Raw genomic sequence first — 25,850 nt, 5'->3', positions numbered from 1 at the left:
TTGAATAAGATGGAAATCCTTCTCTTTATGGTTCTCCCTTGGGCAGCTTTCTGGCAGCTGATTCAAAGTACCTTATGTGTGTTGTAGCTCCTTATCACAAGGCATCATAACAGCATTTCCTAGTGAAAAAAACACTGCTCGTTTCATTACAAGAGTGACTTACGATTTCAGCAGAAACTGAAGGAGAGCTCTGTCAGCAGGATACAACAAGAAATGGCTTTAAGGATTCAGGGCTTCCCTAATTGAAACTAATACCTTGAAAATAGCATATTGATTTGGAGAAAGTTACATTGTGCAAATGTGCCCTGTTAAAAAAATAAAAAAATAAAAAAAGAATGCAAAGATTAAAACACACTTGTTGGAGGTTTGTTCCCCGTGTGGCACCAGAAGTCATGAAGATGACAAGCCAGAACATCATGGTTAGAGTTCAAAGCTGCTCTTGTTTTTCGGGCTGTTGTGCAGTAAAAGGCCTAGGGCACATTTCATTAGAGGCCTAATTAAAAAGAAACACTAACAGGTTCCCTAGAAATACACCAAAACCGCTCATTATTATCAAGCAAGTTATTCGTCTGAATATATATCATGAAGTCCGACTAAGTTTCAGCAAAATGTGCTTTCAAGTGGATTCGATGTTGATTGATGCAGGAAATTGTTTTTCCCTGTCCTCTCAGGTGCAAGAAATGTAGCAACAGTGTGAATACAACACTTTCCTCCAGAGCCTAAATTAGTTTTTTCATCATCTATTCCAAGCCAATAAAACACGGTTGTTGATCACTTTAACGCGTTCATATTAATACCTTGAGATACAACGCTATACAAACTCTGGTTTCCCAAACCAAAATTATAGAGATGAGTAACGATTTCAGCATTTAAAGCCATTTTCCCCTCGATATGATCATGAACAATGAGCTGAAGCCTTTCCTGCAGTCACTCTCCGTCGGCGCGTTTGGCTGATGCGCAGCGCCTCCCCAACTGCTCCCTCACTTTGACAAATTCCTGGATGTGAGCGGGTCTGCTGGGTGGCTTCTTGTTCGGGAAGATGAAACCTTGAACATCTTAGAAGTTGTAGGAATAGCTCTTTCACATTTTCCTTGTACTGATAATCTTATCTTGGAAGGACACAATGGGACTGTGGCCAGTTTGGAGTTTATCTCTTCTGGCTTTGTTGCACCTCTTTAATCCCAACTTTGTGGCTCAAGCGGAAATAAATTCTCCCCGAACTAACGACAGATTGCATCAGATGGAGGTAATGCCACATGAGGCACATGTAACCCGAAAATCTAAGGTCTTACAAAAATGCGACAACGGCACAAAAGTTTTTGTAGATCTTGTGACGGAGGGAGCGGGCGCTAAGAAACCGAACAATGGCAAGCAAGTGGAGACTATAAGTGGACTTGGAAAGGAGGCAACGATCGACATCAAAGCGGAACCCAACTGTCGCAAGCGTGTCAAAATTCATGTCAAAAAGTATGGAAACATTTCTGAAGACATCGATATGCGTACTACTGCGAAAGTAATGCCAGAAAACACATCTCCAGACAGAAGGAAGAGGGCAAAAAGGAGCGTGGGTACGAGCGAATATGGGGAAAGGGCTGGAGAAACGAAGTCTAAAGAGAGGTTTGTGGAGACTGTCCAAGGTGTTTTGAGCCCGAGAGCCGAGTACCGGCGCACAGGGGAGGAAGCCAGAGGGTCTAACCCGAGGCAGAGTGAGCCGCACCTGGACACTTCTACTTTTGCGCTGTCTGGAGACTCCGCGCACAACCAGGCGATGGTGCACTGGTCCGGACACAACAGCAGCGTGAGTATCATCTTATTGTAGTTTCAGAGAACACGCAATTTCCCTCAACACAGTTGGAATCCATTTGTATGTGTAAAATGTGAATTTGAAACATTTTACATAGATTTACATGAATTTGTCACATCTTTACGCACGGCTGTTTGAGCGCGCAGGAGGCGAATACATTCCGAAACGCAAATTATTTTGGTCCAACCTTGCGAGAATTGAACTTTTTTCTTTGTCTTTGTTTTCATTCAACATGACATTTTTGTAGTAATTGTCTCTACACGGAGGCTGTGATTGTTACGGCTGTTTTTGTGTGTGAACAGCCTGATGGATGTGGCTGCGCGCACGCAGGATCCCCTCTCTTTCTGTTCCAACTGGAGTAGAATCATTTATTTAACCGATTTTTTGTCACCTGAACTTTAAATTAACAGTTAACACTGCAGGTAAAATTAAGTGAAACTGAGCTAGGGGAGGTTGCATGCATTTTGGCAGCAATCAAAATACATTAATTATTTATGAAACAATCAAGTAATGTCTCCCAGGAAGGAGTAGAAGTAACAATTAAAGGGATTGTGTCTAACCTGCCCTTAATGTGACGCTGATGAGACTGAGTCTGACCTTTGGCCAAATGAACCAAGTCTCATTGACATTTGACTCCCACTTTATTGGTAGTTGTCTAATTACCAGGACGAAAACAACAGTGCAATATGTTTGACTTTTGGAAATGTTGCCAAGGTTTGTGATTCAAAACAGGTTAATGGTAATATGCATACCTTCAATGGATGACAACACACTGCAGCAACCACCTAAAGCACCACCCACCCCCATCAGACACACACACACACACACACACACACACACACACACACACACACACACACACACACACCCCTACACAAACCAACAACACAGCTGCACATACTATTTCCCCTCATAAAGACAGAGCCAGAAAGATTTTATCTCTTACTTCACATGTTCAGCATGCAAAAGAGTTTGCAAGCTGTAGGATTTATCATGCACTAAGATCTTAAACTACAAACAGCCTTGTCAAAAAGAAAAGAGACAGTGGGACTTTACTTCAGGTGATGTAGATCGTGTGGCAACAACATTAATCTGGGACCACATCAGGAGGTTTCTCTGTCCCCAAACCCCTGCATATTCATACAATAGCTAATGAGATACTGGATGAATCATATTGTTTGAACTTTACTTGTATTTCCTTATCTGGTTTGTCATAACATTTTATCGGTATGGCTTTTGCCATACTGATACACTGATGTGGGCAGAAATAAACCAGAAATGCGGCTAATAAAATCAGATTTGTGGGATGTTGAGATCATGAAATATCTTGTTGCTTTGAGATGTCTTCAGCACTGATGGCCTTTTGTCCTGCAGGAAACTGTTCACTGGATCATCACTGATGGGCTTGTCACTGCAGCCAGTCAACATTTGAGATTTATACAGTCTGAGCTCCTGTCTGCCTCCCTCCAAAAAGTATGACACAAAGCTGCAGAGTTTTAAATTGATAGTAGACCTATTTTATGACTGGATGTTAGAGCTCCAACTATATTAGATGTAAATGACTGATAATAAATCCAATCTAAAAGGGACATTTGAAGGAAAATTACTTCATTCCTGTGGTGTAGGGTAGTTCCATCAAAAATCCTCTCTCTGACTTTGCCTGTGATCTGGCCGTGATGTACAATCTCATAGGGAGGGGAAAATGAGTAAGATGTAGAAGGTGATGGTGAAATCGCCAGCAGGGGATCCTCTGAGTCCAGATGTGATAAAATAACTTTATTGTATAAAAGCTCAAATCTCTCCACATATCAGCAAAGTATTATTTGATTTCTGTGATTGTCTGAGACATCAAAGCCCCGAGTCATAGCTCTCTGGTCCTTGACTTTTAGAAAGATAACATTGATTGGACTCGACCACGGTGATAAAACATCCACTGCATGGGTTCCCTTTTCAAGCCATGCTTCCTGAGTGCATGTGGTATTGATTGACACATTGGCCTTGAGTGTGAAAGCAGATGTACAGGGTTATGATTTCATGTGTGATATATGTATGTGCATATCAAGAGGTCACACTAATTAAAAACATTAATAATAAAAACACTTGGCTGGGGATTTCCTGCATTGCAAATCAATGCTTCAGTCCTTGGCCTCTCTTGGGCTTTCTAGAACTACTATGATTATATTGGTAATCTTTTTTAACAGCCATTGCAGAACATTGTATACACCCAAGGGATACCGAGCCCCTCGCTCCCATTCCCCTGAAGGCAAAAGTCTCAGTGTGCAAGCCAGCAGGTGATCACGCAGGTATTGGCAGCCAAATGATTTTAGGCTCCTGATTGACCATTTTTTTTACAAGCTGACCAAACTAGGACACAGTGTTGAGGCGAGGACAGTTAATGAGTGTCTTTACTGCCGTGTCCCCTGAGCTTAAATGATACTGTATGTTGATGTAAATACAGTCCGGGAGAATAAGGGTCTGGTCGTCTTCACTGGGTTGCTGTTAAACACTGATGAGGCCAGCTGTTGTTCTTGGCCTCTACTGTAAATCTCTTTTTTTGTTTTGTTTGGTCTGTTGTGTTGAGATTCAAACCAATCTGTCAGCTCCGTAACGTTTTCTCTTTCCGTTGCCTCTGACTGGGAATCAGACAGGCCTCCCGGGTGGTGTTGTCCGCATGCTTAATCAGAATGAGGCAGTTATTGTTGCACATAATCTCATTGGCATAAACAGACAATAAAAAAGAGGAAATGGCACTGCCCTGGGGGACGTTTGAGTTTAAAACCGGTTCATTAGATAGACAGCCATTCCATTTAACATGCCAGAGCCAGTTGCATAGAAGCTCCTTGATCCATAAAATCAAATGGAATGGACTCCCAATTCACAGAGGTGTTTGACCAGAGTTTGTGGGTGTTACAAGATGATGAAAAGTGCATTAAAAAGAGCGAGCTGGGTCGAGTTCTTCACATGCAACAAAGGGGAAAAGTTTCAATGTGGTTTTGTTTTTCTTATAATTTCCCACCTTTCTCATTTCGATTCTGTGCAAGCACACGCACAGCTGCTTTCCCCCGGTTTCTGCACTGTTGTACTATAGAGTAAAATCCTCTTTTAATAAAAGAGCCACACGTCTGTTAAAGGGAGGCTGATATGTGACCTTGTGAAACCTTTTATTCATTCACTTGTCATCGTACCTTGGTTGATCGCTCAGGGGATTTTGATTTATATTCAATTTGGTGGAAAACAAAAGTTCCTCTGGTTTAAGCACAACATGTTTCTTCTCCATTAAGACACTTTGTATTTGGCTATTCTGAGGCTATTAAAAGCAGATTTTTATCAGAGGCTGTTTTGTTAAAATATGGTTCAGTTAATTGTCTTTTCTTTTTTTCTACTTAATTAGAATTTTAAGCAGTTGCTTGAGAAAGAAAAAGAAATCTTTTCTGCTGTCCATTTTTGTCCTTTACCTTCTCATCCCTCGGGGTGTCAGCACCATAAGTCTGTTCATTAATCCCGCCCGTCTAAAGCCTTTAGGGCTGCGCTGTCCACTGATGTGATTGTTAGATGCTGATAGAAACTGCAGCAATCCTCTGTGCTTCGTAACACTGCTGGCTACTTCAGCGAAAAACAATCGCTCAGGAGCTGGGATGGGAACATTTTGAACATCTGCTGAGAAAATGAAGCTTTTCCTTGGGTTTTTAAAAAGTCCTAGGTTTCATTTTGTTGCGCACAGGAAGGATACAAGTTTCAACCACACTGTAGTAATAATTCAGTGAAATCCCACTTTTGACTCCTTAGAAGACATGCACGTGTACCCTCTCTTTCATGAATCATTTGTGCTCAGGGACCATAATGCATCACATCAACATAGACTCTCAGCACTTCCTCAGCAGTGAGTCTTTTGCCTCCCAAAGTGCATTTTGAGCAGCGAATATGAGTCTGCCATGATTTGTTTGCTCAAGTCACCACTTGATTCCTGTCTGCCTCCCCTCATTCTCTTTCTGTTTAACACACTCACAAACTCATCCTTATATTTCAATTTTAATCAAAGGGAGAAAGCCGGCGCACAATCACATTTGACAGGTTTGCATGTGATTAATTAGTTTAATAAGTGTCGCACTGTGGCAGACTCATACTATAGCATTGATGAGGTTATGAAAACAAATTTATGCGTTTTCTGATTGGTAAAATCATAAAATTAAAATTCAAAATGAGGGACGACTTTATTAATCACTGCGGAGACGATGTCAGTAGTAAATGTTGCATTTTATTGGAGAACTTTTTTGACGCTTAAAGGTCAGGACTGATTATAGTTTCTTGTAGACTATTGACTCTCTACTGTGATGATTGCACACTCCTTATTTTTCACGCCAGTTTGACTATGCAGCTGAATCTCAACATTGTATTGTTTTATTAGTTATTTAGCAATAAAAGGGATGTCAAAAAAGATAATGTTTTGTTGAAACACATTTATTTTTAAAACATAAGCGCCACATAATCGTGTAAAACACTTTCTAAAACTTACAGCAATATGGAACAAAGTATGCTCTCTCATTTTCATTACAATATTGCTTATCAGGGAAGCCCACGTAAGCCACCATAGGTTGTCCAGCTCTTGAGTCTTCAAGCTGGACAACCTCTATTGGCCAATCTGTTCAGGCTCATGCATGCACACACATACACACAAAGACAAAAAAACATTTAGTTCATAATATCATTGCAGAACTGCATTAGCATAGCGTGGCAACTTGCTGTCGGACAAGTTAAAAACAGGTATCCAAGAACTTTTGGATACTGTAATAGCTAACATAGTCAGGATTTGTAAAGATGGAAAGAGTAAATGCTTTTCATTCATATGTGTGCACACATAGTTAATGCCACGCATGCATAAATTGATACCCCAGTTGGGCCACCCTCGTCAAAATAATCTGGCTCAGCCCCTGCATGTGTTTTAGCCTTACACAGCAGGACAGTGACATCAAAGCTTCCTTAATCTTAACTCCAAATATAAACTAGGTGACTAAGGTTTGCACCGAGCCTCGTTGGGCCTTGAAGCAGTGCATCGCCTGAAGCAACACAGCAGCTACTATCATGTTTAAAGATGACTGGGCTCAGTCAGGTGGCAGTCAGCTTAAATAATGGCTTGACTTGGCAGTTTACAGTGACAGGAATGTATTAGTTGCAGCAGGAAAACGTTTTTTTTCTCCATCTTGTGAGATATAAAAGACCCAACTGAAGCACCAGCCACACAAATACACACCCACACAGAGAGCAATCAATGGAGTTGATGGAAAACTTCCAAACACAAAGTGACACATACAGAGTATTTGCTCAATGGGTATTCTTGGAAGAAATCCTCTGAAATGACTGGTTGCTTTTTTCTCCGAATGTAGAAAAATGTCATAGTAAAAATCACGTGGAGACCTGAATATGGTCCAAAATGTGGAAGTCATATGGGAATTATGACAAACAGACATACAAACTAAAGATCACTTTGAAAGGTTAATGAACAATTTGAACGCATGCAAATATACGTCAATATGAAAGACACAAGACTATAAATCATTTAAGCAACTAAGCATTGAATTCAAAGAAACATCTAATCGTGTTCGAGCTGCACTCCTGTGACCATAACATCCTCTGAAGCTGAAGCCTATAATCTTGGATTCCTGCTGTGCTTTTCTCCTCGACACACTCTGATAGTTAAATAGCGCTCTTCGTCACCATTTTTGATTATGTTCTCATGCTTTTTTAGGCCTCCTTTGGTGCACAATCTTGTTTTTTCATACTCCTTGAATGTCTTAATTTTAGGTTAGGTTTGGCTTCTGTTGCATTTCTTCTTGTTTAGAAATGTTCTGGAAATTATAGCCAGTGCACATTGCTATATATCTGCAACTTTTAGGCCGACACAAATCAAAGGTTAAAGCAGTGCTACGACAAAATAAAATAAAATAAAGAATCAGTCAGTTTCTCCAAATGAACATGTCAACAACTTTTGTGAACCAAAATGCCAACAAATATAGAAAACATCAAGCAAATAAATGTTGTTACGCTTGATGCAACAGACTGAGATTTATGGTGGAACTATGTTGTATGATTGATATTTACTCGTCCCTATTAAACTTAATAACCAAGAGGAAGAAAACTATCATTTCAGGGGAACATATTCATAATTTGGCTTTGAAAGTGGCTTTTTAAATACCCTATGATTCTTATTAGTTTTTCTGACTCAGTAAAAACCGTTCTGAACAGAGACCTGAATAACTATTTCAAGCTTGGCCAACACCAAGTATTTTTAAAACCTGATCAGATTGAGCGACTGTGGCTAAGTTGTTGGAGTCGGTCGTCTCTCTACCTAAAGGTCAGGTGTTCAATCCCCAATCTCCCTCGTGCAGCCACATGTCAAAGTGTCCTTGGGCAAGACACTGAACCCCTCATTGGCAGTGACTGAATGTGTGTAAATGGGATTAGTGAATACTGATGGTCATTTAACACATACAGCATATCTCTGCCATCAGTGTGTGAATGGGAATGACCTGCAGTGTAAAAACACTTTGAGTTGTCAGAAAATATATAAAGTGTGTTTAGATAGAATGCTATTTTATTTATATTAAAAGGCAGGCCTTTAAGTAAAAAAATAATTTATCTCCACAATGTCATTCAAAATCAGTAAATTGACATTAAAGGTAGAAGATGTGTGGACAGACAAAGTCTTTGGACACAGAGAAATGACTTTATGACAAGAATATCAGGCTCATTGTTATAACCTAAAATGACGTTTAGTTTTGTCCATCATTAGTTATTAGCCTCAGTGTGTAGAGCCCATTGAACTCAATACCCTGTCAGTATATTACCTGAGAGAAGAAAGGGGCAATTCTTTGGACTTCATCTATAACTTTATGTCGTAAAAACTCTGTTCCATTTAGTACTAAAAATTAACCCAGAGGAGAAACAAAAACCCAAGACTGAAATTTGAGTAAATCTTCAGGAGAAAGCCAGTTTCTGCTTCTGCACATTACAAAAAAATGTAAATTAGAGATGAGGAAAATGACAAAACGGGGATATGCGTGACACATTTAGCCCACGATGTGAGTCTCACATAACTTTTGGCAGTGAAGAGGGTCATTTTAGGTGGAGGGCTTCGCTCTCTTCCAAAATCTCAATTTGGGCCCACTACCGCCCTTGGCTCTGGCTCAGAATCCCGTGGGCAGAAGCTGAGCCATTAAGAGCCAAAGCTGTGAAGGAAGAGAAGCGAGTGGAAGAAAATGTCTGAGTGCTGCTCTCCAAAATGCAAACTAGAGTTCAAAGTTATCAGAAAATCTAAGTGTTACATATTCTTACCTTGGCACATGTTTAAACCTCTGTTGTATTCCATGACTTAATAAATAACAGGGTTATGCTAAAAGAATAAAAGTAGTCATGCTGTACTCTAAACCTCTAAACATTAAGTATAAGTGAACCAGAGTGGAAAAGAACAAAAAAGCCTTGTAAGAGTAAAATGCAAATGTTGTATTTTTGTCTTTCCTCACAGCTTTCAATGCATCAAATTAATTTTAAATTGCACGGCTCGTGACTAAAACTTTGTCTAACGTGTCAAAACACTCAAATGACTCCTCAAATTGCCATCAAATTTGTCCTTGAACGCTGTGTATCTTGTTTTTCACCTTTTTGTAAGACAGTGCATTTTTCTGTGACAAACAAGAAGGAAAAATTATGGACCGAGTGCATTTCTATACCCAGTCCATTAAACATATTTCATTGACTTTTTATCCCACACTTCTCTTCAAAGAACAGAAGAAGACCACAGCCTTTTATCCCAGTAATGGCAAGCAGCACAGTTTATTGTGCATTGTTGTTTGCAGCAGAGAGACATAACATGCACACAAAACCTCCTCACAATGGAGCTGTATTTGAAGTAAAGCCCTTTTATAGTCAGCCCATTTCATTAATTTCCCCTCCATAATGGACTGAATTGATTGTTTGCAACCTCAGAAGCTCAAAGCATCAGGGCTATATGACCGAAAGCTCAGGAGTGGGGAGGATAAGCAAACGCACAGACAACAGACTAATGCACAGGGGACATTTCTGTGAGGTTTACTTGATGAAAGCAGCATCCCTGCAGAATGTTTTCACCCACAAAAGTACAAACAATCAATTTGGTCCAGGGATAAGACGAGGACAGAGGGAAGGCCTCTCTCTACGACCACACCATTTCTCTTAAAAGCAGTTTGTCTTTTCCTTCTAAGTGCTTCACTTTGGAGACGTCCTCGCAAATCTACAATCAGGATCTGTTGTGTTTTTTTTAATTTTTTTATTTATCTCCACCCACTTGTAGTGCATCTTGATTTTGCCCCTCGCTGCTGTCAAGCCTTAAAGACATTTATGCAAATTTGGAGCCAATACTGTGTTTCTTTTCTCTGCAGGTGTTTGCATCAGATAATTTCTAATGGATGCATGAATATATTAATCTTTAATCATCTGAGAGATAAAAAAAAGTTCCACTTTATATTTATAATAGTGGATGTGCTGTGACACTGGAGTCTTAAGTGTGTGTTTTTGTGAATCCCATTTGGCATTAAAAAAAAATGGGTGCAGTTTAATTTACTTATTATTTTCCGCTGATCTTTTTTCGTAATATCATAAGAAATTGAAACAAGTGGTAGTCTACATTGGACCTTAAAATGCTCTCAGTATGGGCAGGAGATCCAGAACATTAATTAGTTGGTTGACTTAAGAAAAAACAGTGTTTGTCAAATTACTCCAGTGACTCTGTGTTGCCCTTGGCTTCTTTCTTCCTTCCCTTAATGAAGTTGAAAATGTAATGAGCTTAACAACAAATGAAACAGCTTTTTATTTTTGTGTCCTCAGGATTGCATCTGCAAGAACCGACCAGTGAAACACAGAGCAGTGAGGTGAAAAAAAGAAGTCCCAGCTTGCTCTTTTAAAATTGAAATGCCAACTTTTGGTGTCTGATAATGGCCAGGATGCATTATGGGGGAAGGGTGGATCTGCATTATTTGGTAGACTTGGCTCTGCCCACTGTGTTCTGCAATTTTCAGCCCACTTCCTCTCTAAAACCACTTCTTCGGCCTTTTATTCAAAGCATTAATGGCAGAAATAACATTTTCTGTAATGAGCCTATTACACAGGAATACGAAAAATTACATGAAAGCTGTTCATTAACCTCTGCTGTCCTGTTATAGAATCAACATGCTCCCAGAAACTGAATTTGGTATAAACTGTGAACACACTGACCATCATTTTTATCAATAACATATGTATGTTTTAATCAAGTTTCTCCATGATACACCACTACATAGCAAGTCTGTGTTAAATCCTGATAACTTATTTTCTAGGCAAATATTACATTTATAAAAAAGTAACATTTAATGTCCATCTAAAATAACAAAAAACTAAACAAAGTCATTTTACTGCAAGACCGACTTGAAAAAGGCTATTTTATGGTGGATACGTATATATTGTGGCTTTAATTTGCAGCAGAGAGTTTGTAATGAAACACGACTAAATTACACATGAACCATTTGACACATGTAATGTTTATGATGCACTTTGGCAGCAGCAGGAGCGAGCCAAGACAATAATGCCACAGGTCAAAATAAAATAATAGGATGAAACTATATAAACTTGCAAAGGTAAAATAGTTGAAGATTCACATTTCTATGACTAATTTCTTTGTCTGGAAATTGTAGATCCATATTATTTATTTGAAAATGTATTATTATGTATTATTTGGATTTTTCTACCTCGTCGTTTGTTGACATTTTCTTTCTCATTCAGAAGCCTTCAAAGATAGCTGTAGCACACATTAGATGTGCCTGTCATAGCAACCTCTCCCTTCTCCTTTTCCCACAGGAAACAGACCAACATCAAATTAACTTCTTCTGTGGATTGATGAAATTATAGTTGCATCTATAGGGTCTTAGATAAGAGCCCTGTACTAACAACCATTCTGAGCAACTGTGTTCTTCTTATCAATGGTGATCCATTGAGGGATAGCTGATTGTTGCGAATTGACCAATCAGAATCAAGCGTTTAACACAGCTGTTTAAGACAGAACTGTACAAAAAAAAAAGGATTATAATCTGGATTAACTGGTATTTGAATTTTGATTTATTTAATCACCTCAACAACCTTCTCTATGTTTTTTTGAATCTGACATGGTTCACAAATTGACCTCAAGACAGCTGACAGAGCAAAGAAGCCATATTGTTGGCAAAAATTATCTTATGAAAGCTCATGTTCTAGAAAAGATTACATTAGTGGGGACACATTTCAGTGAGTTGTCAGACATTTTGATGCTGTGGTTGGACTCAGAGGAGGTAAATAGACATGGGTGACTCCCAAGAGATGGCTCTGTGTGTGGATGTGTTTACCCCACAGTACAATATACAAAGCCTTATGTGTATTCATGAGGATGTAAATGTGTATCATTCTAGCTATGAACTTTTCACTGAATGCTAAAGGTAAATAAGATAGAGATACGTGTCAATTCTTTTAGCTAAGTTATGACAAAGAGCCTCACATCAGTCACTGTTATCAACTTTGGGGGTCCCTTAGAAATTAATTTAGATCCTTCAGTTATCCCCTCTGGTTAGGTTCAAAAACAGTGGCAGAAACATGAAAGTGGCTGCATATTTCTTACGTTTCTGGAGATTGTTTCTCCTTCGCTGTTATGTGTTGATCCTGAAAGAAGGAAACTAATTTGGATGTGTGATTTTTTTTCCTTTTTTTTTTGGATCAAGTGTACCTTTTCCCCTCGACTACCCAATTAGAAAGCTATGTTGTTTGACTGGAGCTGTGTTAATATGGCTTCATATTCTTTATAATAAGCAACAGGTTCCATTTGAAGCAGGGTGATTGAAAGCACAAAAAACTGCACAGATGTGGAGCAGCAGTTACTGTATTAATAGCCATATTGCTGAACAGTACACAGAGATGATTCATATCTAAATTGCGAGCCATGTTGAAATTTTTCAGCCCACCAACAATGGTGTTGAGATGCCAATCACGTCCCACTGAAGCACTTTGAACATTTCTCTTAAAAAAAGACAAAAAAGATTGATATAGAATTTCAAAAGATCGGATTGGCTCCAACAATCTGAGTCATTGAGTATGTAATACACACGCTGCATGCTTGAGCACTTGTGCAAGTGGAGTGTGTTGGTCTGCAAGCTGATACAGTATATCGAAATGATAATATGGCTGAATGGAGGGCGTCTATTAGCAACCTGAACTAGTTCAAATTTCTACAAGACTAAACAGCGCCTGACTGGGAGATGCTTTTACAATGTCTTTTATCTTCTTTATCATATGGTTCCTTTTTGAATAAAATAAAAAGATGAAAAAAAGAGAGAATGAACTTGAGAACATGCCCCCGAAAAAAGAAAAAAAAAGGAAGAGAGAAGATCAAAAAATTAAATGCAAGAAAGGACAAAAGAAAGGACAAGAGACACGGAAAGAAGTAGAAAAATAAGAAACCAAAACAAGAAAGAGAAAGAAAACCAGACAAAACAATAAGATAAGTGTAAAAGGAATGATTGACTTATTGACAGATAAAACAAGAAACAACAACAGAAAGAAGAATGGAAAGAAACAAAGAAAGAATCAAATTAAAAAGTAAAGAAAATGAGGAAAAACAAAGTAAGGAAAGCAGAGAAGGAAAAGAAAGCCACCAGAATAGAACGGTAGGATAAAAGGATGACTAAACCCAACTCCTTGGAGGGTGGGAGCCAATCTGAAAAATGATTGGTTGGCTTTCCCGAGGCAAAGCTCTCTCTTTGCTCACATCAATAAAACATAAACATGAATAAATGCACTGCTTTTGGCCTTCCAGGGTCCTTACTTAATTTCATGTATGCAAGTGAGCGATGATGTGCATGGAAAATTATATTTACCTCGAAGGCTCCAAATAATTCTGGAAGCCACTTTGTGTGTGTTTGTTCCCGGTATTTACAGAAATGCACAGCTGCACCATGAACTCTTTCATACAACTTCATTTGTCTGGGTCTTCACAGTGTAAGTCCTGCATTCACTGTGCTGGTTACGACCCTTCCGTTTGCAGCATTAACATGTGGAGCAGTCTCCCCTCATTGACTTGTACCACAGATGCACAGCCCATCAATAATGTCGAGGACGTTGGAACACAGTCTCCAGTCATGTACTCTTGATGTATCCACTTAGGGACAAATCATCCAAATAGTCATTTGCCTCACTAGTCTAAGGGTCCCTGAGGTGGATCTTCACTGACCCAATGTATTGGGTCAGCTTTCATTAATGAGGCAAACATGTTGACGTTGGTTAAAACGGAGCTCCTCACAACAATTACAGCTCAGTTGCTAAGAGGCTTTCTGTTATCAAGTTTTGCCATTTCAAGCTATTTTTAGAGTTCTTTTAACATTCTTGGCTAAATGTGTGAGTGTTTGATTAAATTGGATCCACGTGCAAAATGGTGCAAGAATTTGAAACCCATTTGAAAACCTATTTATCCACTGTTCACTTAATTTGCAGTTCTGGATGTTTGAGTCCCTTTGGTTAGGAACAAACTGCCTCTGGTTTGACACTGATAAAATCAATTCCAGATTCAATTTACTTTGTAGTATTTGCAACGTCCCATGACACAGAGTCATTGTTGTAAGCAAAAAGAGAACTGAGGAGACAAACGATCAACAGTTTGGCAGAGTTTTTCCTCTCCTATCTATTTTTCAAAGAAGGTAATTAGGCCTAACATCACAGCCATTTAACTAAGGCTGTACTCCAAATTGATTCAGACTCCAGCGTTGGACCTCGCAGACATGGTGCATTCAGTTATGCAAATGCTTATCTCTCTGTGTGATTGGTTAATTAACCTGTAATGCAGATAGTCCCAGCCATGCACACTGGCGGTTTGATGGCTAAATTGTGGGTCAATTGGGTTTTTAACATTTTCAAAGTAGACTTAGAGGCATCTCTTTTGTTCCTCCAAGTCTTGTGTGGCTTTTCTCGGTTTAATGACTCGCTCCGTCGGTCCCATAAGGTTAATGTGTTTAAACTCGCTGTAATTGAGCTTTTGACCTATCTTTCAGGCTTTTTAAAAATTCGTCATATTATGCCTTGTCCCTGATCCTTGATTGTTATTATCCACCGGTCCTTCCTCGATTTGTCCCTCTATGTCCTGCCCTATATTTCCCTCCTTTCCATCATGAGTTATGAGCATCCCCATGGGAAGTCATTTATAATGCCATTGGAGTGACAATAATTCGTTTGCACACCATTTCACTCTGCCCTCTGTGCCTTGGCAAGCTTTTATGGGCTACATTTTTGTTTCCCCCGAAACACATTGTCCAACCATCCTCAGAGAACACGCAAAAGCATTTAGCCAAAACTGGAACTGAACCTTCTCCAGTGACCAAAATAAGAGGAATAAAGCCTTCCATCAACTCTTGAGATCGTCATTTGCCGCTTTTACAGCAGCTATACTACCTTAAAAGAAAAGGAGAAATAAAAGAAGGACATGGGAGAGGGTGGCGCGGCACAGTTACTGACAGACTGAATTCCTTTTAAATGTTCACTGAACAATTATGTTCAGATTTGCTGTCATGTAGGTATCATTCCACATGAGATATAAACATAGTTCTTGACAGCATGCATGGATATTTTTTTCAGATCGTTTCCCCGGCAGACATCTTTGACAACATGAGGATCCCTTGTCATTGGGATTACATTCTGCATGAGGCAAATTTTTATTAGTAGAAAGACTTAGCAGACATGTTGAATTCATTCCATGTCATTACGTGTCGACAGGTAATGTGTGGGTAATGTGTGAGGCACTTATGCAAAGGCTTTAAAGTGCACGCAGTTACATAAGTGTTGTTGCTGTTGCGTTGCAGGTGATCCTGATCTTGACTAAGCTGTATGACTTCAACCTGGGGGCTGTTACAGAGAGCTCACTCTGGAGGTAAGGTTGTTTTTTTAATCATTTCATCTCTCCGTCTGAACAGAAATGTTGTGACATCTATGGAAGATTTTATAAGAATGCAAAGGCACGGCCCTAAAAACAATCACAATAATGTATTCATGGAGGATGCGGTTTACTGTATGTGTGATTTATAGTGTTCCCTTTTGCAAGGATATGAGCAATCAAGTTACACTGGAAACGAATATAAAGTATGTTTTAATAAAGCAATCTGGAGTAGTTCAAAATGAACCATCCTCCTCTTTTCCTCCTGCGGCTCAATAAATAACACTACTAAGACTGCGATAACCTTTTAAAAACTAGGCCCACACTGTGTTCCGTCCATCATGAACCAAATATTTCTTGATAGTCTGTTTCAAAAAGACAAACAGGGAGACTTATCTGCACGATTCTTTCTTTTGATCTCTCTTATCTCTGGCCTAGAAACTTCCTGATGGAGTTTTTTGATTGATTGTCATCTGTAACCTTTTGTCTCAGAAGCAATTGACATGCGATTGCCACTCTATAGCCGTAGTAATTCCATTCAGTATATATTGAGAGGTGACTTACAGTGCCTTGTCAGGTCATAAATAAGAATAGAATTCATTAAGGATTATACTGAGGAGCCCTATCCAGTCTTTGATATCCTTTTTTTTTTCTCACCTCTCCTGTAGGCTGCAGAGAACTCATTTCATTCTGAAATACACACAAAAAAGGGACCATCACTCCGCCAAGCATAGGGGTTCAAATTAATATCTGTTTCACCAGAGGCGCTGCAAAGATTTACACCTGACTTGACACGTTTTGAAATCCCATATTGTGTACAGGGGGTCTTCCATCATCAAGGTGTCTGCTTAACAATGGCACCGCGAGTAAATTAGAGCATACCTGAGGGGCTGCATGAAGCCTCTTAGTAGGGATATTAGAAAAGCACAGATTTGAATTTCATGAAAAGAAACAGGAGTAAATGATTTCCGTGATAACACAATAAATGATTTATGACTACAGCTTCAGGCCACTGTTGGCGGAAAAATGCAACGTGCAGATCAATGGGAGCTCGCAGACCCCAACTTTGCTCACATTAAGACCCTTTGTGTTTGAAGATAGCTTCAGTTTTTTCGGCTAACGATTCTTCACGATTCAATTACATTATTTAGGAGGCTTTCTTAAGCGCAACAGACAGGATATCAGAAAGGAGTACTTACGCACAACTACAAATATGTTTAGAGGGAAAGTCTTTGAAAACAATGTCAACAGCAAACAGCACGATTCAGATTAATGCACAGGCAATGATAGCAGACACTGAGTATCTATCCAATTATGCAGTGAAATTACATTTGGAGGCACTCAGGTAGAACTGAGAGCGAGGAGAAATATGAAGATTGGGATGACAAACACATCTACCCTTGTCAAGGGAGGCACGGACTTGTAAGGAACAGGCAGTTCTGTGAAGTACCTTTTCAAGTTGGAAAACACCTCAATGTCTTATTTTATTTCAACATGGACTGTTTAAGTGAGAGAGGCCAAGAAACGGGTCATTTATTCTCATAAAAATGAAATATAAAGCAGGGAGATGAATCATACATTTCATCATAAACCTGTACTCATCACCTTCAGATTGCTAATTTCTTGCACAAGATGACACATGATATCGAAATCCGGTGAAACAAGAGTCGATCTTTATACTTCTTTAAGATAATTTTAAAGTTATTTGTTTTAAATAGGATTTTAAGGGAGCGTATAAACTGGTTTAAAGTAAGCTCACAACATGCACATGACTATTTTTCCCTTTCACTACTAATCAAATGTACTGTATATACTGCACTGTTTGTCTTCCAAAGCACACCTGAAGTTCATAAATTACTTGTCAGACAGCTGCTGTTTTCATTATATGTCAGTGTAGCATGAAAATCAGCCTTCAAGGACTTGACGTGTGTAATGTGGATCTTTAGTCTGCAAAATGTGTTCGTGAAAGCCACATTATTGTTCAATGGTGTTTCAGTCGTAAGAAGTAAATTCCATATGTCAACCTCTTTAATGAAAAAGCTTCTCTTGACATCCAATTGTTCTACGTGGTGCCTAACTCTGATTTCGACACTCTATGGATCTGTCTTTTGATTGCTCTTCCTTTACTGTATAGTGGCACACAGGAGTTTTTAAGAGTATCCCCCTGTGCGCCAATGTATTACCACACAAAATGTTTTACTATGCCCAAATTACACCGGGGAGTTTTCCGTGAACACAGTTATGATTACATTTAGTTTTACTTACCACAATGCATTGTACATATCCTCCAGGCCATATAAAAAATGTATTTGAATACCTATCAAACATTTTGCAAGGCTGAGTCTTTTATATCCATGAAAAACTTCATTGTGGAGTATATATTTTAGAATGGTCTTTTACTCTCTGTCTGTTACTCATTCATCACTACATTTATAGCCATGATTTGTGGAATGAACCGTAGTACGCTGAATTTTTTCAAATTTCTCCCTGGGATTAATAAAGTTTTCTGATTCTGATTCTGATTTACCATTCCCCAAACCCCTATTTCATTTTATAGATATGGCAAATCTTATTTTGGTAATCACATTTATTTGCCCTCACTGCTGCTTAACCGTCACTTGTTGACATTTTCCTCCAATGAGTCAAAGTATTAAACCTGTTTACCTTCTTCCTCTATGTACATAGGCTGCACACACTTAACATGTGCTTAACAATCTTCAACGGTTGGTCATGATATTCCTCTATACACAAGAGTGCAAACTACACATACATAGCCTGAAATGACACTCTCACTGCTGGTTCATTCAATAAAGCTAAAGGCTTTTTGAATATGAGAAAATCAATCTGAAAATGTAGGGTGTGCTTCAGCGATGCAGTCACGTCAGGACTAACTGATTTGCCGTAAATGAGCCAAAACATGCTAACACAATGGTGCATGTACCACAGGATTTATAGTGCCTTAACATCTGTCACAGGCAGGTCTCTAATGGATTTTTCCATTAAACATGTAACATGCTTTTTGTTTGTGTCTAGATCAACTGATTACGGAAGCACCTACAACAAACTCAACGACAGAGTGGGCTCAAGGACAGTTCTAAGTTACCTGTATGTCTGCCCTACCAACAAACAGAAGGTCAGCGTTCCTTTTATCTCTCTGTCTGATCTCTGGAAAGTTTAGTCCTTTTATCAAATTACGGCTTTTTAAAAATTGCTGCCAAATGACGGTCTCTCTGTCTCTCTCCCTCTTCTAATGCCATATCCCTCGTCTGGCCCTCTGTACTTTAGATAATGATGCTTAGCGACCCAGAGGTAGAGAGCGCTGTTCTCATCAGTTCAGATGAAGGGGCAAGCTTTGAGAAGCATACCATTAACTTCAATATCCTGAGCCTGCTCTTCCACCCTGCACAGGAGAACTGGATACTGGCCTACAGTCATGACAGCAAGGTAGCTTTTGAAATCTAAAGGGGGAAAATACATAAATGTAAATAACCTCGACGACATGTTGTTTATACGTATGTATTGATTCATTTTTCTTTGATTTTGATGTTTGATTTTATAACAGATGGACAATCAATTGTAAAATGCAGTGTTTGTCATCCGAAATGACAAAAACTGCAGTGTGTCGTGTTAGCTCAGCACACTACTAATGTAAAGGTTTATATGTATTTAGTTTGTGTTTATTAATACTGAGTGACTCTATAATCTACTTGTGTAGTTTTATTAAGTATTAGGAGGAGTGCGTGTAAACTAGCAAGGATGAAAAAACTCTGTTACCCATAATTATGTTGTTTTGTTATTAGGAAACTCAGTTAACGAGTGACTTTCAACTGGTTGCTGTAACAACAGCTGTTAAGACAGACAAAGGATAACTAGGATTCATTATCTGTTCTTGCAAATGCCGCTATATTAAGTTTATTTTTTTTATAAATCGAAATAAACGTCTGCAATCAAACACTCAACAATGAGACATTTTTGTAGCTTTTGTTTCGGTTATGGTTTTTGAAATTGTTATTAAAAGATAAAACACATAGTGATCTGACTTTTGTTTGAAAAGGCAAAACTCAAAATCGAAACATGTTTGTTTTGTTTTTCATGGTAAGAAAAGTGTGAGCAAAAGTTTAAAAATGGTTTGATTTGATATTTTCCATTTCAAAGACGAAAAAAAAGAAAATACTTGCAAACAGAAATGACACAGGGTTTGTTTGTTCATATCCTGAGACTGGATGTTGTCATCAACAGGGCAGGAGGGCCAAATGGATTGCAATGTGTCAGAGTTTGTTTTTTTTTTAATTCTGGAGAAAATGTTAGGGAAACGAAAACACATATTTGCTTGTTGTTACTTTCTAAATTGGTTCATTGTGATAATGATAATAATAATAATAATAATAATAATAATAATAATAACAATAACAATAATAATAATAATAATGTTGTGTTTTGTTTTATTTTTTGTGTTTTCACGCACAAAATGAATGGAAAGCATACAACCACTTTTATTTGTTATTTTTACATCTTTTAAAGTCTGGTAAAGAAACAAGTATCCACAGAGGGAAATGGGAAGAGCTATGTTTCCAATTTCTGCTCCTTTCAAAGTTGATTGTTGTAACTATGACAACCACAGATGTTTTACTGAACGTCACCAGTAAACAGGGTCACTCCTCCAGGGTCAAAACACTGGTTTTGTTAGCATACAATTAGCAATCATTGTATTTGCATAATTATTTTTGACACATATTGATAAAAATGCTGGCTAATTTATTAAACTGATGTTAATCAAGCTTAAAAGCATCAGTCTTAGGGGTTAGGGTATAAAAAAGGTTTATTTAATAAAAAGTCAGTTTCATTCACTTAAAGTTTTTGACACAAAATCTTAAACAATTGAATTACTAAAGAATTTAGAAAGTATTGTGATTCTTCATTTTACGTCCAAGTTGTGCTGCTGTGGTTGTGATGGTAAAAGTGAAAGTGTGATAAAATCACCCTGATTTTATCTTGCAGGTGTACAGCTCAATGGACTTTGGGAGGAAATGGCTGCTTGTGCACGACAACGTGATGCCAGGCCGATTCTACTGGTACGACTGCGTGGATCCTATTTTTGAACTGTTTTTGCACAGTGATTGATTGTGATTTGCATAATGATAGTGTTCGTGATCCTGCGCTGTCAAAAGCATCCAGTGACCTCTTGTCAAAACCAGATCTCCCTTGTTGCAAGCACAAAGCTGATTATATCCATATCACGTTGGAGGAAGCAATATTGTGCTCATTTTTTCCATACCACAAACATGACACGTTGTTTTTGTTGTCGCTGTCATTTAGTAATCCAGACTGCTTGAGCATAAGGCAGTAAATGTTGATGTGAGCCCGTTTATCCCTGTTTGTCACGGTATGTGTCAAACCCAAGTGCCTGGTTTTTTTTTACAGCTCGGAAAGAAAGGACATTGGATGGAGGACATCCTCTCCACATGCATGAACAGCAAGACGTTTGATAGATAAGACAGCACAGTGGGAAAATAGAGCGCGAAACAATGCATTATCTGTGCTCTTGAAAACCTTTCCTTCAAACATATTATGTCAAATACTCTAGTTATCTATCACAGACTTGCTTTGGTAGATATTTATGGGAATAACTGGTGTTGTGTCCCCCTCCCTTGCTCCGCCTTGTTGTTTCATCCCTTGATGTTTTAGTGAATTGAGATTAATTGCGGCTGACAGATTTACAGGAGATAAAAACATCTTTCTATGGCTTTCACACAATGTCCACCTACAACTCTGATTCTCACCCCTGCCTCCTCCTTCTCTCTTTTCTCATTTTCTCTCCCCCCTCCCCCCCTCCCCATCTTCCTTCACCTCTCTCTGCTCCTTTCCATCTTCTCCTCCTCCATCGTCTCTCTTCAAGGGCGGTAATGGGGCTGGACAGAGAATCTGATGTGGTCCACATCGAGACGCGCATCACAAAAAGCCGTGAGTGTGCTCTACTCCTGTCCATTGCTGTAGCAAGACCCATAGGACCCCCTTGCCTCTCATTTAGAGCGAGGTCACAAGGAAGATGAGACTTGTTCTGCTGCTCAGATTGGTCCCTGAAGTCTAGTAAAGCAGAATAGGTGTCTTCTGACAAAATCGTAGAGTTTTAGCGGGTTGATGGATGTTTGTTCCCTTTAATCTATCCCCTGTGTCTCATAGACAAACCTCAACTTCCCCTTTCTAAACAGCATTCTGTCGAACCAATTATAGGGGTTTCCTGCATTGCAAAATAAACTCCTGCAGTGAGAAAAGGTCTCTAAATTACCATGAAAACTTTTCTGTTCTCACAATAAAAACACTCAAATGTGACAAACCACATGAGCTGCTACTTTTCTAGTCTTAAATGCCAGCTTTTTTGGAATGCAAAAAAGGTCACTTTTCTACTGCGTAACCACAGGTATTGTTGAAGATTTCTCATTCACACAGTTTGCTCAGCCCAAAGTTTTCTCAGAACTGTGAACTTTAGCATATTTAGCATATGTATACTGTACTGGAGCACCACCAACGCATACAGAGTAGCATTTGAGGGTAAATGGTTGTAATTTACTTCTTATCGATTTCCTTTTGCCTCTTTCTAGGTGCCCAGTACGTGAAGTGCAGAGCCCAGCGCTGCACAGATGCCAACAGACAGTACCTGTTTCCCGGACATGTAGACACCAACTCGTTAGTTGTGCAGGATGAATATGTTTTCACACAGGTTTGCATAGTAATGGTGTACTTCTCTTAATGAAACCAAACCAGTTGTCTTTATCTTGTTTCATTTCAAGGCTTCTGTCTCTGTGATTTTCTTCAGATTTGTTTTTTTCAGTTTTGATTTTTTTGCCTCTTGTGCATCCAATTCATGCTTTCCCATCAAAACCCACATAATGGCTTTCCCCCAGCACACCTGTTACCCACCAGCCCGATGTGTGTTTTGATTATGTTTTGTCTCGTTCATGTTAAGGCACACTCGTGTTTGAGTTTCTGCACAGACAACACTCCCTGTCTGAAAAGTGTGTTTGCTAGCTGAGAGCACATGGCAAAGGAGCTGTGAATAGACAGGTTGGTGTTCTTATTACCATTCCCTCTGACTTTGACTCCAATTAGACAGCAGCAGTCAGGGTCATTATTAGAAATTTAATTTTCCAATGCCCTCCCCTGTTATTGATTTCTATCCACAGTGAAGTAATTTTCTCCCTGCTGGTCAACCTTGATGCATTTGGTCATCCCTGTAAGACTCAAGCCAAGTTTTAGGAAAATAAAAATCAAATTATTGTAGTTTTCTTGCGCTCAGTGTGAAGTAAACCATCCCACACTTCTTACGCCCCTAAATGTTTTCTGTTCGTTTCTAATTTATTTATCCACAGATTTAATCTTTTGATATGATATGATGTTGCAGCAGTAATACTTTAGCGGTGACCTAGTTTCACTTTCAACACACTTAATCCACAGACTTGATTGGAATGGCTGCGACGTAAGAAAGAAAATGTATGAAAAAATATCACAGCGTGGTTCAGAAATGGTGATTCAATAAAACGCCAAATTGCATTTAGCTGAGATGAGATTGACCGTCAAGGCAGAGGCAGACACGAGGAAGACGCTGGTGAAAATAACTGGACTCAGGGAGTGTCTGTGTGCAGCTGCGGTGGCGGCATAGATGACTTTCTTGTGACTTTCATTGCTCGGGGCAGTTGGATTTAACTTGACAAAGAGTAATGAGGTTATCGATTGGGCTACAACGAAATAAGCAGTCTTCAACACCTCTGAAGTCTCATGGGAGAGAAGGAACAGCCAAGTGCAACATCCTCAAAAATGTGGCCTGGGAAAATGCAGCCCATTGATTTTCAATAGATTATTCCATTAGAGCCCTAATGTAGTGTGTTGGGGGACAAACACCATCCTTCTAGTTGATTAGAAAATAAGCAATCAAGTAGCGGTAGCCTAGCAGTAAGTGGATGGGGAAGTGGCAGTGCATTAAGATCTTCAAGACACACTATAGATAAAGCCAACACAATTTTCAGTGCCTCTTAGCTTGGGACTAATTGAGATGATGATAATAATTTCAGTTGTGCTTGTAATTTTAATCTCCTTTCAACACTGTGGAAAGCTGAGTAAAAATCACAAGCGTTTTATCAACTCAGTCATGCGTTGAGAATTAATATACCTCCTCCTGGAGACGTTGGAGCTTCATGTCCTCATTTCACTGCAGACACATTTGGGGATGGTGATGGTGGAAAATTCCCTCCCTCCCATCCCATTCCTTTTTTTTTTTTTAAACTCATTCTCTGGACCGTCTACATAACCCTTTCTACATAGGAAAACTCATACTAGTGAATTCAATCAAAGAGGAAATGTGCCATTAAGAGTCACAGACCTTAATGGAGAAAGGCAAGGTGTTAGTTAAAGTGACACTAAAATATGTATATTCTGCACTATTTAAAAAGTGATGGAGCTTCTCTGACTTCATTGCACAGGTAACAAAGTCAGGGCGGGCCAGCTACTTTGTCTCCTTTATGAGAGAATCTTTCAAGAGGATGCAATTACCTAAGTATTGTCTGCCAAAGGTAAGCACCAGAGTGTCAAATAATTATAGATGAATGCCATACGGAAATGTAATAATTGTGTTTGTTTGTAATCCCTGTTCCTCTCCTTTGTAGAAATAAAGTCATGTTATTTTGTGAAGAAATTTCACACTTTATTTATAAGGAAATAAAAAAAAGGAAGAAGCCTTCACAGGAAATAGCTTTTCTTTTCCCCACGGGACTGATTATTGTTCTCACCCTTCCCACTTTTTCTTTTTAACCCTTTCTCTTCCTCTTATGCACATCCTCCTACAGGACATGCACATCATCAGTACAGATGAGAAGCAGGTGTTTGCTGCAGTCCAGGAGTGGAATCAGAACAACACTTACAGCCTTTATATCTCCGACTCACCTGGGGTCTACTTCACCCTTTCATTAGAGAATCTGCGAACCAGCAGAGGGCCGGCTGGTAACCTCCTGGTCGACTTTTATAAGGTGTGTCTTGTGTCTTGCTCGTGGTCTGCTGCTTTTATTTCGTATGGTAGTTGAGGCATCTGTCAATAATGGCTGTCACGTTTTTCAGAAATGAGGTAATTCCCAAACCCCCCCAAAAATGTGCAATGGAAGTCAGTATCTCCTGAAATACTCTTTATACAAACATGAGGCATGTTATTTGAACATATTAATGTCTTGCCAATGTGTATGATTAGTGCACTTAGATTTAAGACATTATTAATATTGAACATTTTAATCCAGACATGATGTGTTTGACAGATAAAGATGATACTTTAAATAGTATGGCTGAGTTTGAAAAAAACAAAAAAACAAAAACAGATGCATTGATGCATATAAAGGTTCACAACCATAAAGCTGTCATGGTCACATTTTAATGCTTCAGTGCTGATATAGCACAGCTGTACTGGCTTTGTTTTGTTATGAGTACTTCTGATACTTTGAGTTAATTTGACTGGTAAATGTAAGGTACTTTACTTAAATTACCCATGAATTTAAGATTACATCTAGTCAATGTTTGTCCAGCATTCCTGTCTAAAACGTTTATTTATAAGTGTATTTCAATGAAGAATTATCTGAGTATTTTCTCTTCCTGTAAAACATCTCAGCTGTCTGCTGACTCATCCTGCACTCTGCACATCCTGTATTTACCCTGTTTTTCAGCTTTGTTTTATTCCACATCTACACACACAGCAGTTTACTCTTGATGCTCCTTTAAAATCTTTTAAGAGACTTTTGTTAAATTTGATTGTCGTAGATCAACTAATCAAGTTATTAAGCTGTAAAAAAAACAAACATCCAATGGTTTACGACATCCTGATTTCAATACATCTCAAGAATCCCCCCAGATATAACTGAATTGTTGCTGTTTTTCTTTGATAGGTGGAGGGGATAAATGGCATGTATCTCGCCAACAAACTGCTGGACAATAACGTCAAGACTTTTATCACCTACAACAAGGGACAAACATGGGCACTGCTGCCAGCTCCCGCCGCTGATGTCGCAGGAAAAGACCTTCACTGCATCCTGGTGAGCCTGCAGGCAGGAGTGAATGAATGCTCTTGTT

General features: G+C 38.9%; 1 protein-coding gene across 1 annotated transcript in view; it reads left to right on the top strand.

Annotated features, from left to right (window-relative positions):
* Nucleotides 1–995: 995 nt before the first annotated feature.
* Nucleotides 996–25,850, top strand: part of LOC306835474 (VPS10 domain-containing receptor SorCS3-like) — a 39,493-nt gene continuing 14,638 nt past the window's right edge. The window contains exons 1-10 of the mRNA XM_079362029.1: nt 996–1,798; nt 15,679–15,746; nt 18,783–18,882; nt 19,035–19,193; nt 20,748–20,821; nt 21,646–21,710; nt 22,349–22,467; nt 24,224–24,313; nt 24,587–24,766; nt 25,667–25,813. Coding sequence (XP_079218155.1) covers nt 1,124–1,798; nt 15,679–15,746; nt 18,783–18,882; nt 19,035–19,193; nt 20,748–20,821; nt 21,646–21,710; nt 22,349–22,467; nt 24,224–24,313; nt 24,587–24,766; nt 25,667–25,813 — 1,677 coding nt within the window. The 5' untranslated portion in view covers nt 996–1,123. The remainder of the gene's footprint in view (nt 1,799–15,678; nt 15,747–18,782; nt 18,883–19,034; nt 19,194–20,747; nt 20,822–21,645; nt 21,711–22,348; nt 22,468–24,223; nt 24,314–24,586; nt 24,767–25,666; nt 25,814–25,850) is intronic.

This window comes from Symphodus melops (genome assembly GCF_947650265.1).
Source record: "Symphodus melops genome assembly, chromosome: 15".
NCBI lineage: Eukaryota > Metazoa > Chordata > Actinopteri > Labriformes > Labridae > Symphodus > Symphodus melops.
This window is presented reverse-complemented; position numbering and strand designations above follow the sequence as displayed.